This window comes from Camelus ferus, chromosome 8 (genome assembly GCF_009834535.1).
Source record: "Camelus ferus isolate YT-003-E chromosome 8, BCGSAC_Cfer_1.0, whole genome shotgun sequence".
In the NCBI taxonomy this organism is placed as follows: Eukaryota; Metazoa; Chordata; class Mammalia; order Artiodactyla; family Camelidae; genus Camelus; species Camelus ferus.
Window position 1 is genome coordinate 59,848,200 of NC_045703.1, and position 18,849 is coordinate 59,867,048.

The 18,849-nt window shown below is 35.0% G+C and overlaps 1 protein-coding gene across 2 annotated transcripts in view; it reads right to left on the reverse strand.

The window, feature by feature from the left end:
* LATS1 (large tumor suppressor kinase 1) overlaps positions 1–18,849 on the reverse strand; it is a 36,852-nt gene that overhangs the window by 7,200 nt on the left and 10,803 nt on the right. For both annotated transcript variants that reach the window (XM_032485131.1, XM_032485132.1), the window contains 6 exons: positions 18,306–18,773; positions 13,726–13,873; positions 8,037–9,550; positions 5,439–6,021; positions 2,815–2,997; positions 2,518–2,624 (listed from right to left, as the gene is read on the reverse strand). In XM_032485131.1, the coding sequence (XP_032341022.1) occupies positions 2,518–2,624; positions 2,815–2,997; positions 5,439–6,021; positions 8,037–9,550; positions 13,726–13,873; positions 18,306–18,647 (2,877 nt within the window). In that variant the 5' untranslated portion in view covers positions 18,648–18,773. The remainder of the gene's footprint in view (positions 1–2,517; positions 2,625–2,814; positions 2,998–5,438; positions 6,022–8,036; positions 9,551–13,725; positions 13,874–18,305; positions 18,774–18,849) is intronic.

The following is an 18,849-nucleotide window of genomic DNA, read 5'->3' on the forward strand; positions in this document are numbered from 1 at the left end:
AGTAAAGGGAGATCTCATGGAAAATGGACAAGAGGAAGCTTCAGTGGTCAGTCCCTCCACAAAAAAACAAAAACTGGGGAAAAACTCAACTATTATCATAATCAACCATTTTGGAACTCTGGAACCTGACCAGACACAGCAAAGAGGGGAGTGTTCATGAAGGGAAAGCCTGCTAAAATTTGATAACACAGAGTGTGCATGAACCAACTCCCGTTTGCCATTCCTCAGCCCCAGTGAGGTTATGAAAAGGGCAGCCCATTTTCCTGAAATGGCTGTATGGTGCCAAGGTGGGCAGTAAGGACCTTGTCTCCTAAAAATCTGAGGTTGTGCATTTTGGTTGGTCTTGGTGATTCCATAAGGGACCAGCTCAGAGGCATGCCTTTCTTTTGACCCTCTTAGGAATATTTAAAGCGACAGGCATACTTCTTTTTTGAGCCAGACATTGAAGGAGCTCTCCATCAGGTTACTGGCTTAGGCTGTTTTTCTTTGAGTTTTGAGAGTTCTTTTTGCATAGTCTAGATATAAGCCTTTTGTTGGGTATGTGATCTGCAAGTATTTTCTCCCAAAGTGTAGCTTGTCTTTTCATTGTCTTGACTGTGTCTTTGGCAGACTGAAAGTCCTTAATTTTGATGAAGTACAATTTCTCAACTTTTTCTTTAATGGATCATGATTCTGATGTCATTTCTAAGAACTCTTCACCTAACACCAGGCCATAGAGATTTATATTTTATCTCTAGATCTATGACCCATTTTGAGTTAATCTTTGTGTAAAGTCTGATTTTTTGTTTATGGCTGGCCAATTTTTCCATCACCATTTGTTGTAATACTGTTGTTTCTCTATTTGCACCTATGTCAAAGATCAAATGGCCTTATTTTTGTGGTCCTATTTCTCCATTTACTATCTTGTTCCATTATCTGTGTGTTTATCCTCTTGCCAGTATCATACTGTCTGGATATCTATAACTTCATAGTCAGTCTTAAAATCAAGTAGTTGCTTCTTCTTTGTCCTTCTTTAAAAAAAAACTGTTTTCATTATTAAAGTTCCTTTGTCCACCCATATAAATTTTGGAATTGGCTCATCTATATCTACAAAAATTCCTGTTGGGAAGTTTTATTGGATTTAAGTTTAGGTTAGTTTTGGGAGGAACTGATAGCTTGACTATGTTGAGTCTTCCAATCCATCAACATGGTGTGTTCCTCCACTTATTAAGATCTTCCATGATTTTTTTCATCAGAGTTTGTAGCTTTCAGCATTCAGATCTTGTTCATTATCTATCATATTTATACCTAATAGAACTATAGGTATAATATAACCTAATAATATACCCAATAGAATTATACCTAAGTATTTCATTTTAGGGAAACTACTGTAAATGACTAGTGTTTTAAAATTTCAGTTTCCAGTTGTTCATTGCTTGACTATAGAAATACAATAGATTTTTATGTATTACCTTTATATCCTACCACTTTCCTAACCCCATTTATTCGTTCTGTGGGGTTTTTCCCTGGGACTTTCTATATAGAAAATTTTAGGTCATCTATGAATAAAGGAAGTTTTAATGTTTTCTAATCTGTATGCCTTTTATTTCTTTGCTAAGACTTCCAGAACTATGTCAAGTAAGAACTGGTTAGGACAAATATCCTTGCCTTGTTCTTGAACTTAGGGAAAAAGCATTCAATTTTTCACACACACACAGCATCCATACAAATATATATGTATTTATAAATATGCATAAATTTATATATATACATGTATATTAAAATGAAGGCAAAATAAGGACACTTTCAAACAAACAAATCTGACACAAACCTGAGGGAATGCATTACAAGTAGACTCGTACTAAAAGAAATTCTAAAGGAGGTTTTAAATATATCAAATGCAAAGACAGAAGTTATAACTTGGGGAGAACATCACAGAAGAGATGACATCTCAAGAGCTTCTCAGAGAGTGATTAAAAATGATCAGGAGTGAACCAGAAGGTGGGGATGGCTGTGGAAGGTGGCAGAGAAAGGACATCCCAGACAGAGGGGATGGTCTGAACAAAGGGACAGAGGACAAATTTGAACTTTAACCCAAAGAAAAGGGAACCATTAAAGGGTTTTTTAATGGGACAGTTTATGGTCAAAACTGTGAGCAGCTTCTCACTTAAGTGGCAGAGATAATTTAAAGTGGAGATATAGACCTTTGTTTGTAGTCTAGGGCTAGAATGTGCATGGAAGGAAACAAAGCCAGTAGCTAGCAGAAAAACAAAGAGTAAACTGGAATAAATCTTCAAAAACTACTAAAAACTTCTGTGAGAATGAAATATGAGTGTAGTGTATGAATGAGGACAGATAAGAGTATGATAACAGTGATACAGTGGAGATAAGTGTTCATGCATAGAATTTTAATGGGTTCCTAGATCCTTACAAGTTCATTCTTTAATTCTAGATTATGATGCTCCAAGTAAAGGACTGATAAAGGTCTATGGTATAGGGACTTCTAACAATTCTGTTGGTATAGATTCTATACCTTACCTTCATTTGTGTTTCAAATGGTGTTTGTGCCAAGAAAGGAGGTTGTCCCACCAACATTTCAAAAAGAATGACACCAACACTCCACCAATCACATAACTGTGAATGGCCTAAAATGAGATACCAAAGTGATGGTTATTCATAAGCACTTAAAAGTGCTCAGTTAATACAATCAAAATTAATACTAAGTCACCAATTTATACTGTAAAACTAATACTTTATTGTAAAACCCCAAAATAAGCCATACGTAAGTTTGAGCTGGTGCAAAGGAATATTGAGATTATGATATAAACATTTTACCTGTTCGCAACAACACTTCAGGTGCAATATAATTGGGAGTCCCAACCAAAGAATGTGCTAGACATCGCTGGTGCTGGCGTGCAGCTCTCCGCTCCAGTGGCTTCAGTCTATCTCCACATCGACAGTTAGAGGGGTCACCCCATTCATTACTGAAATCCATGCTATCCTGCCGTGGATGGTCACCTATATAGTTAAAAACAAAACAAAACAAGAACAAGAGTATACCTAAAGTCTGTTTAATCTTTTGACATCATGGTTTACAGTTAACAACATTCTCCCCTTGTTGACAAGCTAAGACGATGTATGCCAAATCACTGATGGTATTTATTAATGACTAGACCTGCACTCCTCAGATATCAATAGGACAAGTTCTACACTAAGAAAAATTAGCCTAAGATGCAGTAATTTACTCAATATTAAATGATAATAAAAGTCATGAGTAAACAGGATTGAAAATGTTATTCAGACTTTTCCCCAGTACTACTCTGGACAAAGTTTCAAACAAATTAGATTTGTATTTCATTCATTCAGCAAATGACAATAATAAACACAGTATTCTTTTGTAAACTGACTATACTTCAATAAAAAATATATTTAAAAAGTATTCTCTCAGACAGCTTCTCTGCAGGGGAGAAGTACAACACACAAATGCATATAATAAGAAACATAGTGATGTATCACATACAGAGAATCAACATGGGGTAATAAGGCAAATGTGCTCAGGTGGCTTGGGAAGACCAACTGAGATGACATTTGTTAAAAAAATAAAATTAAAAAACAAGAGGAACTCAACCATTTGAAAGCTAGAGCAAGGCATTCTGTATACTCACAACAGTACAAGAGGGAAGACCAGTGTTGTTAGTAAAGAGGAGAATGGTAGGAAATGGAGCAGAAGTCAGTGCACACGGGTTTTGCAAGCAAAAGAAATGGTTTGCCTTTTACTCCAAGTACAGTGGGAAGATAGTGGGGAGTTTGAAGCAAGTGAATGACAAGGTCTGATTTATGTTTGAAAAAGAAAACTGCTGTGTAAAGAATAGATTACAGAGAGGACAAGGGTGAAAAGAGACCAGGTAAGAGGCTCACAGTTAAGCTTTGGACTATGATGGTAATAGTGCAGATGGAAAAAAGTAAACAGATTCAGGATATATTCAGAGGTGGAGTAAGCAGGACTTACTGGGGATTAGATGTGGAGGGTATGGGGAAAAGAGAATCAAGGTTAACTAGGTGGATGGTGGTGGTAGTTTACTAAAATGGGGTAATTTGGAGGGGAAACAATATGGAGGGAGAGAAACTAAAAGTTGTTTATTGGCAATGTTAAGTTTGAAAAGCCTATTAGGAATCCTTGTGAAAGGAAGAGGCCATTTCTGAAGAGAGAGATTTGGAAGTCATTGATGTAGAAACAGTAATTAAAGCCATGACTGGATGAAATCACTTAGGAAAAAAATATCTGAAATTAACCTAAAAGTAAGCATCATCTGGGATGTTTGATTGAAATACAATTTCTACCTTCGAGTGGGGATTTTCAATCAGAAGACTGGAGTAGAGCCTAAGAAGTGTACTTTTCAGAACACTAAGTAATTCAAGTGAATCTAGGGAGATGTGAAATTACATTAAACTGAACATTAAAGTAGGTTCAGATGTCTCAGTTCTATCCACTTAATGTCAATCTACTTGTGTTCACAGAAGCACAGCAGGCTTCAGGGGACTGCTGTGAGCATTAAATTAGAATATACATAAAGCACCTAGTCAGTAATAAGTATTTAACAAATGTTACATTGAACTATACTTCCATTAGTGCTTGGAGGGACCTTGATGAGGCAGTGTGGTATAGAAATAACACGGGCCCTGCAAGCAGATAAACCTGGGTTCAAAGCCTAGCCCTTACACTTATTTTCTGTCTAACCTTGGGCAAGTTTCTTATTCTAAGCCTCAGTTTCTTCACTCTACCTCACAATGACGCTGTGAGGATTAAACAGAATCATGTACGTAAAGTGTTTAAACAAGTTGTGAATTCTCATACAATGCAGTCCTAAATAGCTGTGAAAATAAATGTTACATGCAGTAACATAGATGAATCTCAAATAAGAATACATATAAAATGATTACATTTAAATAAAGGTTCAAGAGTAGGCAAAAGGAAATAATACATTGTTTAGGGATATAAACATATGTGGTAAAAGTATAGAGAAAAGTAAAGAACTTGATTATAGAGTTCTAAAATAAAGGTTACCTCTATGGAGGAAAGAAAAGGAAGTGATTGTTTTGGGACTTCAAAAGGACTGATAATCTAATTCTTAAAAAGGACTGATAATCTAATTCTTAAGATGAATGGTGAGCATGGGGCTTCATTTCCAAATTATTTTCAAAATGTTATTTGTCTGACATATTTCAAATTAACAAAATGTAAAGAGGTTAACTCAAAAATGTTAATGATATTTAGAAATAATTGATTTTAACACACTCTTTCATTTTATAAGTCTAAGTGTCTAAAGGATTCATCCACATTTATCCAATGGAGTCAAGACTTGTCCCAGGACTTCTGACTCCCATCCAGTGATACCATCTTACATTTCACTGCATTAATAAATCATATAAACACATACAAATTTTATGATTTTACTCACCACTCTGATAGTACTTAGAATCATGTGTCCATCTGAAGCCAGTGCAGAGGCCGAAGTCAGTCAATTTAATATGACCATCACGATCAATCAAAATGTTATCAGGTTTAATATCTCTATGGATAAAACCCATTTTATGAACACTTTCAACTGCACAGGTAAGTTCTGCTGTGTAGAATCGTGCCAGATTTTCTGGGAAGATGCCCATCCTAATTAATAGGCTCATCATATCACCCCCAGGAATATAGTCCATTACAAAGTATAAATTGTCCTTATCCTGGAATGAATAATAAAGACGAACTACCCATTCATTGTCAGCTTCGGCCAGAATGTCTCTCTCAGCTTTAACATGAGCAACTTGATTTCGAAGCAGAACATCTTTCTTTCGAAGAGTTTTTGTTGCATACAAAGCCTTAGTATCTACTTTTCTTGCTAGACAGACTTCACCAAATGCTCCTATTCCTAATGTCTTTATCTTCACAAACATAGACTTGTCCATTTTAGCCCTCTTAAGACGGATGTAATTAGACTCTTTTTGGCAAAGCATCTTTCTCATTTGATCTTGGGCATCTTGAGATAATCCAACCTAGGCAAATAAACTAAATATTAAATGAGGAATGATCTTCTATACTGAATATTAAGAAATCACTTAGAAGAAATTCAGGCATATATTTATAGGTTAAATGCATAATAGTTTTTAATAAAGCATGTTAGAAATCTAGAATATATTTCAGAGAAAATTAATTATCAAAAGTGCAGCTTAAGGGATAGTTAACAGGATACACAAGGTAGGTATATATGCAGAGTCTGCTGTGGAGAGCAAGAAGATGATACCAATGGTCAGCTTTCTACTCCTTTCTAATGCACTCAAAAAATGCTCCCAATGTGCAGTAACCAAACATGTTAACATGCACCCTCATCTATCTCTCCATGCATATTCATCACAAACTACACAATTAGATTGCCTTCATTATATGCTTCTCTTTGTGGAATGCCTACGCCTCAAATATTCTTCCTTTCACTTTATCCTTCATGAAAAGAAATTCTTCCACTCCAGCTTCATTTATTATAAAAAAAAACCTGATGTATTAAGAATAAAAGAGTGTATTCTCTAACCTAACCATTCATTAATAGTCTTTTATTTTTCCCAAAGCACTAGAGTAAGGGTAAGACTCACAGCCACCACTAATGCAAAATGCAAAGGGTATGTATGTCCTACCTTATTTAAAAGGGACAACTTGTTTTATTACAAGGAATCTTTTAGATATTTTGGAACGTTTCAAAGAATAGTCAGTGTGACTTATGAAGATACCAAAACCAGATAAAAACAAAAACCAACTTCTAAGTAGACATGGAATACCTGGATTTAGAAGGAAGGAGCAGTTTATTTTTCACTAGTTAATAAAGAGTTAATTAAGGGTTTAAATTTAAAAAAAGAATCTGATTTGAAAAGGAGAGTATAATTCTAGAAATGCAAGACTAATTAAAATATAGCAACTTCATGCTTATGTTAGGATGCGCATTTACATGCAAAATCTTTTGAGAGGTGGCATGCCAGACTTAGTAAATAACTGTTTCTCTTAAAATCTTACTTGCCTACACAGTAATGGAGGCTACAGAAGTCAGCAAAGCTTCCAACACCATAAAAGTTTAAATCAGCTATTAGTGGAAGTGAAGAGGAAAAAGGAAAAATAAACTAAGAAAATACATACAGAGAGACTTTAGTAAGAAATCCTAAGAGCTAAAAATATGGATAAGTCATACAGGTTATCATGGTATTTCTAATCTAACAAAATTCAGTTTATAACAGGAATAACCATACTGTGAAATTAGATTTAGAAAAATGATTTTAAAAGAATGGTCTCTCAAGTTACATGAGGAGGTTTTATCAAATTTAAGCCTCTTGGATTTTAAGCAATAGATACAAGATTCAGAGTCAAACCTTTGAACTACAAGCATATGATAAAAACAATAATGATAGCACCACCATAGTATCTAGTGAGGAGATCTATATGGAATCACAGTAGATACTAGTCTGAAGTGTTTACTTATTCTGATCTCCTTTCAGTAGAGTCTGATTTAATACTTTCAGCACATTTTCCCAGACATTATAAAAATAAAATTAGAAGGGGAAATACCTGAAAGGAGATATCTCTGACACTTTCTAATAAGACCAACCTGATGAATAAACCCCTAAGCCCAAAATTACTATAAGTAAAAATAAATGTTTCATAAGTTTATCAGGAGATGGGACCCAGATATTTCTAGTTTAACTTAAAATGTTATAAGATAATGTGTAAACTCTAGAAAATAACCTTTGCTCTAGCTTCCATTAAGGGATTCTGTATACCTTAACTGCACACTGTAAACTGTATCTTTCTTAATTTATTACAACTTTATTATAGGAAATTCTGAGTAAATCTTGAAATACTAAATGAAATGCTATAATCAAAAGTACTTTAATGTTTACTGACTTTTAAATAATTGGTAATATATTTAGCATAAAAAGAAAGAAAAATAGTAGACCACAATAGTTTAAAATAAGCACCAAGCAAATACATGATCAAGTATTTAAAAAATGGACATTTTAAAAGGTTTTACCCGCATCATTTCGTTCTCTAACTGTTTTTTACGATGTAGACGCTGCTGATGAGATTTGAGTACATTTTCTACATGTTGTTCCATAAAGAATTTAAATGCCTGAGGAGAATAACTTTGAATACGAGATTCCCTTCGCTCTTCATCTTTCTTGTTTTTCCTAACGGTGATGGGTGAAGTGGTAATCTGTTTCTTTTCTTTATCTCCATTATCAACATTTTCATAACTTTTTTCACCCTCATCTTCCTTGGGTAAGCTCGGCTGATCCTCTTTGCTAGATTTATTGATTGATTCATATGGAGAAACAGATGGGTTTTGGTGTAGCAGATGTTTTGGATAAGGTGGTGGTGGACCTTGATAGTTTGGAGCTTCAGCAACAGGCGGCATAACAGTCATATTTGAAGTGGTACCCTCAGAAAAAGGAGTAGGTTGAACAGTTTGAATTGGCTGTGGTATCCAAGAAGGGTGTGTAGGTGCTAAAGCAGTCTGTAGCTCTGGTTTTAATACACGTATACTTTTCACAGGTTGTTGAATGGGAGCTGGTGTAATAGCAGTGACTGTTGTAGCCGAGGGCTGAGAATTAGCAGAATGACTTGTTCTATTTCCTAATGGGTTATTAAAAGAATTTGACCTCACTGGTATGTTAGGCTGCCATGTAGGGATTTCATGCCCACTGCTTGGGGATGATTGGGCTGGAGCAGAAGATGACTGAGGCCAAGTTGTTTGCAGTCCAGGTACATTAATGTTATAAACCTCCGTGTTATGACTGTTTCTGTTTGGCACCATCATAGATTGAGGAATGCTTCCATTTGTATATGATGAAGGAGCAGCAGACCCCCCTGTCTGTAAAGCAGAAGGGCTTTGTCCATTAGCTGGGGTCAGAGGATATGGAGGGGGTGGCTGCCGATTCACAGTGCCAGCAGGGACAACATTTTGGTGTATCATAAAATCAGTCTGACCACTACCATTCTGAATTCCAGGTCTCCCTGGTGGAAAGTTAAATTTGTTAGAACTCTGCATGATGATTGGTTGTCTGCCAACAGGAACAGAATTAATGCCTCTCTGTCCCTGATTAGGAGGGTTCATTGGGGACGTGTTAAGAGGTGGTGGAGGATAGCCCTCCTGCCAGGCTCCAGGTGGAACAGGAGAGATTCGGGAGATTACGTATTCCATGTTCCCAGAATAGCGCTTTGTTTGAGAGTTTGGTTCCCATGATGGGGGAGGTGGAGTTGTACCTCTTGGAGGGGGAGTCTGGCCTCTTGGAGGTGGTGGAGGAGTGACACTCCTTACTTGAGGAGGTGGTGGGGGGTTCACTCTCTGTCCGTTGCTAGGGTGAGCTTGAGCAAATGCTGTTATACCAGATCCTGACAAAGGTCTTCCTACATCTGTCTGTGAGTTGGGACTTTCAGAACGATAGGCCACACTTTCTCCTAGCGGTGGGCCATGTCTCTGAGGAACTAAGGATTCTTTAGAACCTTTCCAGCTTTGTTTGCGGTTAACTGATTGTTGCACACTCCCTATGGTAATAAAACAGAAAAAAAAATGTTTTTAACCTCCTACTTTTAAAGAATTTAGCTTGGAATTCTACTACTACTAAATGATAACTCTCTTTCAAGAATCATAAAAATCAAATTTCAAGTATGTGGTTTTATTTTACCTTTTAAATTTTTAATTATTTTTGACTAGGTAATACATTCTCATAGTTCAAAATTCAAGAGGTGCAAAAGGATACCCAACTCTGTCCCTTAGCCAACCAGTTTCCTTCCCTGAAGGTAATCAATGTCATCAGTAAGAAATTTTAGGGATACATAAGTAGATAGTATACCTCCCATACATACTCTTATGCCTGGTTCTCATTGAAAATGTTAAGATTCTGTATCAGTACATAAAGTGTTTCCTCACTTTAAAAAAATGTTGTTATAGTTTTTTACTGTATGGATGTACCCAAATTTATTTAATGTCTCTCCACTGATGGCCATTAAAATTGTTTCTAGTGTTTTGCATTATTACCCTTTGCTGCCTCCCCCAAAAAAGCAATGAAAAATTTTGTATAGACATCATTTCATTTATATATATTAAGTAGATTCATTATTAGAGAAGTGGCATCATTGAGCAAACGATGTGTCCATTTGTAATTTAGATAGACACAACACTAATTTTAAATACATTCCAGTATGGCTTTTACAACAGGAAAAAGACAGCAGGGAGATAATTAGCTGAACACTAAATAAGATAGAGATTTTACAAAATCTCTCTTTAATGAAATTTCCAAATAAATTAAACAGGCAAGAAAACATATGACACCAAAAAAAAAGAGAAGCATTTAAAATAGTCTGGCTACTTAGAACAATATAATACACTTAACATATATTAAAAATACATTTGTATAAAATACAATACATATAAATAATACATTCCAGAAGGATTAAACATTTAAATGTTAAAGATGGAACCATACAAATACTAGGAAAAAGCCAGTGAACATTCAGTAATATTGGGGTACTTCTCTGTACCTCCTGGGAAGGTCTTCCCAAGTATGACAAAGGTTGAGAACATACAGTAAAAGACTGACAGATTTAAATATATAAAACACTTAGCACCATTCAACCAACTGTGATATTGTGACTGAAACAGAAACAAGCTATCCCATGTGTTATCAGCTGAACTGTGTCCCTGCCGAAAATTCAGGAAGTCCTAACTCCCGATACCTCAGAATCTAACTGTAGTCGGAGATAAGGCCTTTAAAGAGGTAACTGAGGTCATCAGGGTGAGCCCTAACTGAATATGACTGGTATCCTTATAAGAAAGGAAATTTGGACACGGAGAGACATCAGACACATGCGCATGCAGAGGGACGACCATGTGAGGACCTAGTGAGGAGGTGGCCATCTGCAAGCCATGGAGAGAGGCCTCAGGAGAAACCAAACCTGCTGTCTCTGATCTCAGACTTCCAGCCTCCAGTCTGTGTATTTTGTTATGGCAGCCCTAGCAAACTAATGTACCAAGTCACTAAAGCCAACAAGATATTTTCTGGTCCTCACCTTGGTTGACCTCTCTTTCTTTGTAGTATTTGGCATTTTTGATATTCCCTCCGCTTGAAACATTCTCTTCCCTTGGCTTTCAAGACACTAGAAATCTTAATAGTTTTTTTTCCTTCCTTGTTAGCTAATTCTTCTGTCTTTGCAGGCTTATCCTCTCCTACAAGCTACTAAGTAATAGGCTTGGTTCTAGGCCATCTTGTCATTTTTGTCTATGTTATCTCCCTTAGGTGACCTATTTCATACGCAAGACTAATTAATATATATATATCTAGCTCCCTACCTGACATTTCACTTGGATAACTCACTCTATGAACCTAACTCAACCTTAAGTCCAAAACCAGACTTACGATCCTTCTCCACCAAATCTTGACCTCCCTTAGCATTCCCTTTCATAACGTGAGGTATCACCATCCATTTTTCTAAGCCAAAAGCCTAAGAGTCATCCCACTCCATTATCACCCCTATATGCAATCTACAGCCATGTCTTTGTCAACTTTACTCCTCCTATCTCCTTCCTAATGCATTCAGTTTTCTCCACTGCCATCACTCTAGTCCAGATAACCTTCATTTTCTGTAAACTATTTCTTATCAAGTCTATACAGATACCCTCCCTTGTTTTCTCCGATCCGTTCTCATCCACTGGAGCTATCATTTTGAAACACAAATCTAATCATATCATTACTCTGCTTGAAATGTTTCCATAACTTCCTGCTGCTCTTAAGGTAAAATCAATACAGTCCTGTATAGTCAGGCCTCTATGTACTTCTCCATTCATATCTCATACTCTTGTTTTCAGTGCTCTAGCCACTTTCATTTCTTCGAATGTGGCATCAAAACCTGCCAGACAAGCCATGCAGAGGAACATGCTTCCTCACTAAGCCCATCCCCATTAAATCTTGTCTTTCTTCAGATATCAGCTCCATTATCAGTTCACAGGAAAGTTTTCTTTGCACTCTTTATTAGGTCCAAAATCCCTCTATTATATGGGTCTATAGTACCACATACATTTTCCCTCTTCATTCATACTTAGTCATAATTCTACATGTATTTGTGTGAGTATTTGAGCTCCCTTACTAGAATCTCAGCTCCACAAAAGGGTAAGAACTTTACACCCAATGCTAAGCAAAGGGCGTGAAACAGTGGTTGATCAATAAAAATTTGTTGAATGAAACAATGAATAAATTAGGCTTCTTATAAATCAATTTAAAAAGACAAACACAAGATTAAGAAAGAATTAAAAGGTCAATTTACAAATAATCAATAAATAAATGTTCAGCCTTACCAGTGACCAAAGAAGTGTGAAGGTAAAATGATAGTATTTTCACAGCCATTATATATCCAAAAAGGATAATATCTAGGATTTACAAATATAGGCATTCTCATATTAAACTGATTGGGAGAATTTAAGTTGGTAATATCTTTCTGTACAGCAATACAGGCATACCTCGGAGATGTTGTGGGTTTGGTTCCAGACCAGCACAGAAAAGTGAATGTTGCAGTAAAGCAAGTCACACAAATTTTTTGGTTTCTCAGTGCATATAAAAGTTATGTTTACACTCTACTGTAGTCTATTAAGTGGGCAATAAATAGCACTATAATTAAAAAACAATGTACATACCTTAATTAAAAAATACTTTATGCAAAAAAAATGCTAACCATTATCTGAGCCTTCAGCAAGTCATCTTTACTGGTGAAGGGTTTAGATATTCGAGCATTACTGAAATATGACAAAAAGACATGAAGTGAGCAATTGCTGTTTGAAAAATAGAACTGACAGACTTGCTCAATGCAGGGTTGCTGTAAACCTTCAATTTAAAAAAAATGAAATATATGCAAAGTGCAATAAAGTGAAGAAGCACGATAATATGAGGTACGCCTGTAAGAAAAACTTGATAAATTTTTGTAAGTTTTTGAAAACTTACTTTTACCAAATCATCAGGAATGTACAAAGATTTACAGCAGTGCTGTCTATAATGGCAAAAAAAAAAAAAAAAAAAAAAAAGGAAACAAGGCAAATGTCAAAAAAGTAAGAGAATGGTTAAATAATGTATGTGATAAATCTAAATGTAGCTAATTACTTAGGCCATTTAATAATAAGGAAAGTTATAGATGGTATACTAAGTGAATAAAGTAGGTTTTAATATGAAGCCATTTTTTTGCTTAAACAAGAATTGAAATACACACTTATAAACGCACTCAGGTTTTCCACAGGAAAAGACTGAGAAACAAAACATAACAAAACCTTGTGGGTATTAATAGTGGTGTTTTCTTTTTGCTTATTTACTTTCTAAATACTTATGATGAACATGTTTTACTACAAAAAGAAGATTATATATATATAAAAAAGGAAGAGTCTGAATGATGGTATTTATGGTCAAAAAGAAATATGTTAGTTGCATTATAACCAATCAAGGAGTTCTCAACCTAGACTGCTGCTTTTCAGAATTATCCATGGAACTTTACTGCCCTATCTGCAAATTCGTTTTTGTGTGACACTGTATAATGTTATTATTCTAGCTTAAGACTTTCACTCACTGTGATGCTTTTACACTGTGATGCTTTTAACAATGCCTAAGACAAAACATTTTATATACTTAAATATTTTCAAATATTATAAGATAAGAGACGAGGAAAAACACTTGATTAATCACCTGGCTTCATGTTGGCATTGATAGGTCTGGCAGCTGCTGCAGCCATTTGTTCCCGCCGAGGATCCTGGTAACTCATTTTACTAATAAATTCAATTGCAGCTTCTATACTTCTGTTATTAGTTTTCTGAAGAGCTTGTATAACCATATCCTGGTAAGAAGTTAAAAAAGAAGAAACAAAATTTAAATTTATAATTAATAAGAAGGAAAGAACACTACAACTTCCACTAGAGAAATTCGTAATATTGAAGAACAAGGCCCCAAGCCATAATATTAATGTCTTGATTATGAAACTACTACAGGGTGGAGGGGCAAGGGAGAGGTAGGGGATTAAGAAGAACAGACTACTTTACATTGTGCATAAAATAAATAAGCTGCAAGGGTATCGTGTACAGCACAGAACGACTATAAAAACCATACGATCTCAAATTACTAAAGAAAACAAAACAAGCCCTCAAATCCTTCAAATGGTCCTTTAATATTTTCACCTTCATGTAACAAATTACTATTTTCTTCTAGGGTTCTTCTTCCAGCTACAGTCACAGCAACATGATTCTAAATCTCTCATTCTTAACTTCATTCTTGTGTAAACAAACAGAGACTATCAGATTGTTAGAAGGGCACCAATCAACACACTGGGAAGCATTCTCGTATTGTTAAAGCACTTTTTAAAGCATCTTTGCCACTGTGTTTACTAGTAAAAGAGCTATGTAGTCCTGGTTCCTATCTTAAGAGCTTACATTTTCAGAGAATTTTATTTACAGGGACACAAATACAGGACAAATGGTAGAAGAAAACCATTCAGACTATATATATACATATGATAATGTGATGAAGACTTTAGAAGGTTAGATGGTACGAAGGAAAAAGCAGGGAGTCCAGAATCAAATGGAACTGAGTTTGAGTTCTAGCAGCTTCTCATCACTATACTTTGTCTTTCATGCTTAGAAGCAAAAATACATTCCAGTGATTGTAGATTTATGTGCCGCAATTTAGAACCATGTGAACTTTGGTAACTTACTTATTAACATTTCAGAGCTCAATTTCTTCATCTGTAATTCACTTACAGATCTGATGTGAGGATTAAATAAGAAAACATGTAAAAGCACATAAGCACAGTGTCTGGAGCTCAGATATGGGTTGTCCTCCTGGCTCTGTTCCTTGTCCTTTATGTTACATGTAAACACAAATTATACACTACCATGCAGAAAGTATACTGACATGCATTTTTCAAGAGGGAGGCAGCTACTTACTTGTCCTAGAGGATTAGGTATTTCAAACAATATTTTAAAATGAGAAATGGCTTAGTAAGACTAATGGGTGAACAGGCTACTGATAGATGATCCTCTTATGTGAAATGCCCAGAGATGATTACAAGAGCAACCAAAAAACAGACTGCAGCAGAGACTTGTTGCCTACTCAAGATCCATTCTCCCTTCTTGGAAAAAGTTATTGATTTTGTTGGAAGAAGTTTTCCTTATACCGACACTGGCCACATGACAATTCTGACCAATGAGACAAAAAACCAAGGATTTCTGGAAGAATGTTGCTATCTCTGATTTAGGTATTTGTCCTTCCTGCATCTTGTTTCCTAGACAATAGATATGACACCTGTGCTACAGCAAGTTGCCACCAAAAGGAAAATTCAAGAGATTCCTAAGAGTCCTAGATTCTGAATATTTTTAAGAGACTGAACCAATACTAGCTATATAAACTGAATCACTATTTTGTTTAAAGCATTCTTTAAAAAAAAATTTTTTTGAGGTACAGTTTACAATGTTGTGTCAATTTCTGGTGTACAGCACAATTATTCAGTCATACATGAATATACATATATTCATTTTCATATTCTTTTTCATGATAAGCTACTAAAAGATACTGAATATCTTTCCCTGTGCTATACAGCATAAACTTGTTTATCTATTTTATATATACCAGTCAGTATCTGCAAATCTCGAACTCCCAGTTTATCCCTTCCAACCCCCTCCCCCTAGTTTAAAGCATTCTTATTTGGATTTTTATTAAAAGCAACCAAACTCAATCCTTAACTGGTAAAAGGGTATATTGTGGTCACATTTTATGCTAATCAGAGTTTGCAAATTTGTAGTGAGATACAAAGTCTCCCTTTACGTGCAAATTTAAAATAATACATATCATCCAATTTAAATTAAAATTCACAACTTTATTTATTTATTTACTTTCTTAACTTTAAAATTGGTTAAACTAAGTCAACTGTAACTGTATTTATGCTATTATCACATGGCAGTGCCATCTCAGTTGATAAGAAAAATGGCATCCACCATCCTTTTTCAACATTGTGGAAACCATAGTCTTAAACGCACTAGAATTTCAACCTGTCATTTTAGTGATTATTATGCTGGGACTTATTCTTGAATTTTATTGCTGTATGTTAAAATACTTTTTACATCTGTAACAATATCAACCAATTGTTCCCTTAAGTGGGGTGTTAGTGCCAGTGTGAAAAAGAGTAACTTCAAATCAGTAACTTTGAAATAGAAGTCTTATGTGATTATGTCCATATAACCATACTTTTGTTTTTCATGCTTAGAAGCAAATATTCACTCCAGTGATTGTAGATTTATGTGCCCCAAGAATGCATCAATCCTATTTAACATTTATTCCTACGAAGAAATTAATCTTGAAATATTTGAGGTTTTAATTTTACAGAGCACCAGGAACATGTTCTCAAAATACTGCAACTGCCTTGACTTTGTGTAAAGGAAAAGATTAGGGTTTATGAAATGATAAAAACAATGAAGTAAAAACTGGTTAAGGATCTTGAATAAATTCTGCAATATAATGGGAAGCTATCAGAATCAATGATTCAAGAGGTAGTAGAAGTAAATTGCCATATTCTTTATACCACTATGAGTATAGATAATATCATTCCTTCATTATTTGGATAAATGAGGATTGATAAACATCTAAATGCTTTTAATAAAGCAACCTTGCTTAAGGGGTTATTAATGTCATAAGGTAAACAATTTTGAAATGTGTGATTTCAGTAAAGCTAACATATTTTGTGATGCAAAACAATTATTGTTACTATGGCCAACAAATAAAGAATAGGGCATTGACCAACATCTGACACTTCTTAAAGCTGTCTATGTTAGAAAGAATTTTTATGTTCCTTAGAGGTATGGACCATCTTTGGTATAATTCACTATCCTGACTGACAGGTTCACACACAGTAAGAGCTTTATAAATACATATTTACTGATGTGACTTATCTAACATACACATTACTACTTAAGGGCCTTCATAGCCATGTGATTTTCTAAACTTCCTTTCTCCAGCAACATATAAGAGGAAAGATGAAGAGCAATGATTCAGCCTTCTCTGTATTCTTGCCTTTAGGCTAAGGGATTAGGAAGAAAGTGCTCTAGAGAATCTCCGTTCAAGCCATTTCCTTAATCCTCCAACTACTAACCAGAAAAACATACCAGGTCCTCTTCTCCTCTTTTTCTCTGTACTTCCTGGTGCAAATTCAATATTTTTAGAATAGTTAAGTATAAAAATAATAGGAAGTAATATTAATCAAATGGATGAAAAGAATCAGCCAGAAAGAATAATCTTTTTTTCTTCCTAGTTTAGTTGTAAATCTCCCTTTTCAAATCCATTACTATAATGCATATTTAGGTTCTCATTTTTTAATTTAAATTGAGAGATATCTGAAAATGTGGTCACTAAAATATTACTAACAAGGTGAAGTAATTTTAAGGGTAATTATTTTTGTGTAGTGGAGCTAAAGGTAATTTTTAGTTTCCCCTTCATACTTTTAAATTTTTAACAGGGAATAGGTATCACTTTTATAATCAGGAAACAAGTTACTAGAATTTTGAAAGAAAATGTAATCAGTGCTTGATTATTCACATTTAGTTATATTTTCCATGGCCAATTTTTATCTAAAATGGTTTCTGCCAACTAAAATATTCATATAAATTATGTTATCATGGAAAATAAATTCTATTAACGACCTAAACAAGATATGATTAAATATACAGACTATAAAAACTTTCAAAAATGAGTTCTGAAGGTAAATATTAAAGACAGCATAATTAACACAAATTGAAATTTCATCAAAATAAACCTTTGATCAACAAGTAAATTTTTAGTTTTTGTGAATTTAAGATTTGGGTATGAGAGTGATGTGAACATAACTGCTTAATGATATCTAATTGTATTTCTTTCTCTGTAGGATAAACTTAAATTTCATGTCCTTAGAGCTGTCATTTCTACAACAGCCACTCAGCTCACCAGAGCTCCTGTCACACACAGATGTCCTTACCCTGCCCTAACCTGTGGCTTTCCTCACCTGCACTTCCACTCTGACTTCATGCCACGACCTTTCAAATCCCAGAACCACAGAGAAAACTAAACAAATAATCATTATTTTGTTTTAATAATTAGTGGAAGTGTAAACAACATTCTCTGCTGATAGAATATACAAATATGCATACACGGTTAAATTCTCTCAAACATTAAGGCAGGAGATCACCTAAAAAGTGTTATGTAGTATAAGGTAAGAAAAATCCTTTCCTTTTGTTTTTAAAAATTCTTACCTCATCAAATCCAGCAGCTTGCAAGTCTTGAAGCATTTGTGGATTAACTTCTGAAGCACTCCGGCTTGTTTCATTTGCAAATGGTTGTAGAGAGTTCCGAATTTCCAGCAAGGCTTTATGATGCGTCCCAAACTTGGGTGGATTTCTGACTTGTCTTGGATCTTCAGTTGACATTTTCCCCATGTTATGCTCAGCCTTAGCGGCATCAGATGGTTTGGATAAGTTCCTAAGGGATTCCCGAATTTCTTGCAGCATTTGACGGCTGCTGCCAGTGTAGTTACTGGCAGGAAAGGTCTTAGGCCTCATTTGTCTATATCCTTCTGGCTTTTCACTCCTCTTCATGAAACATCTATATATATAACCACCACAAAGGACTTCTTTAAGAGATACTTGATAGAGTCAAAGCTTTCCCTTGAACAAAACTGAAAAAGATCCTTTGTAGAAGTCCCCAGGAATGTTCTTTACAATCTAAAGAAAAGAAAAAATAAACAAAGCTATAAAGTGATTGATAAAGTAGTACCATATAGAGCAGTCACCCCCTTAT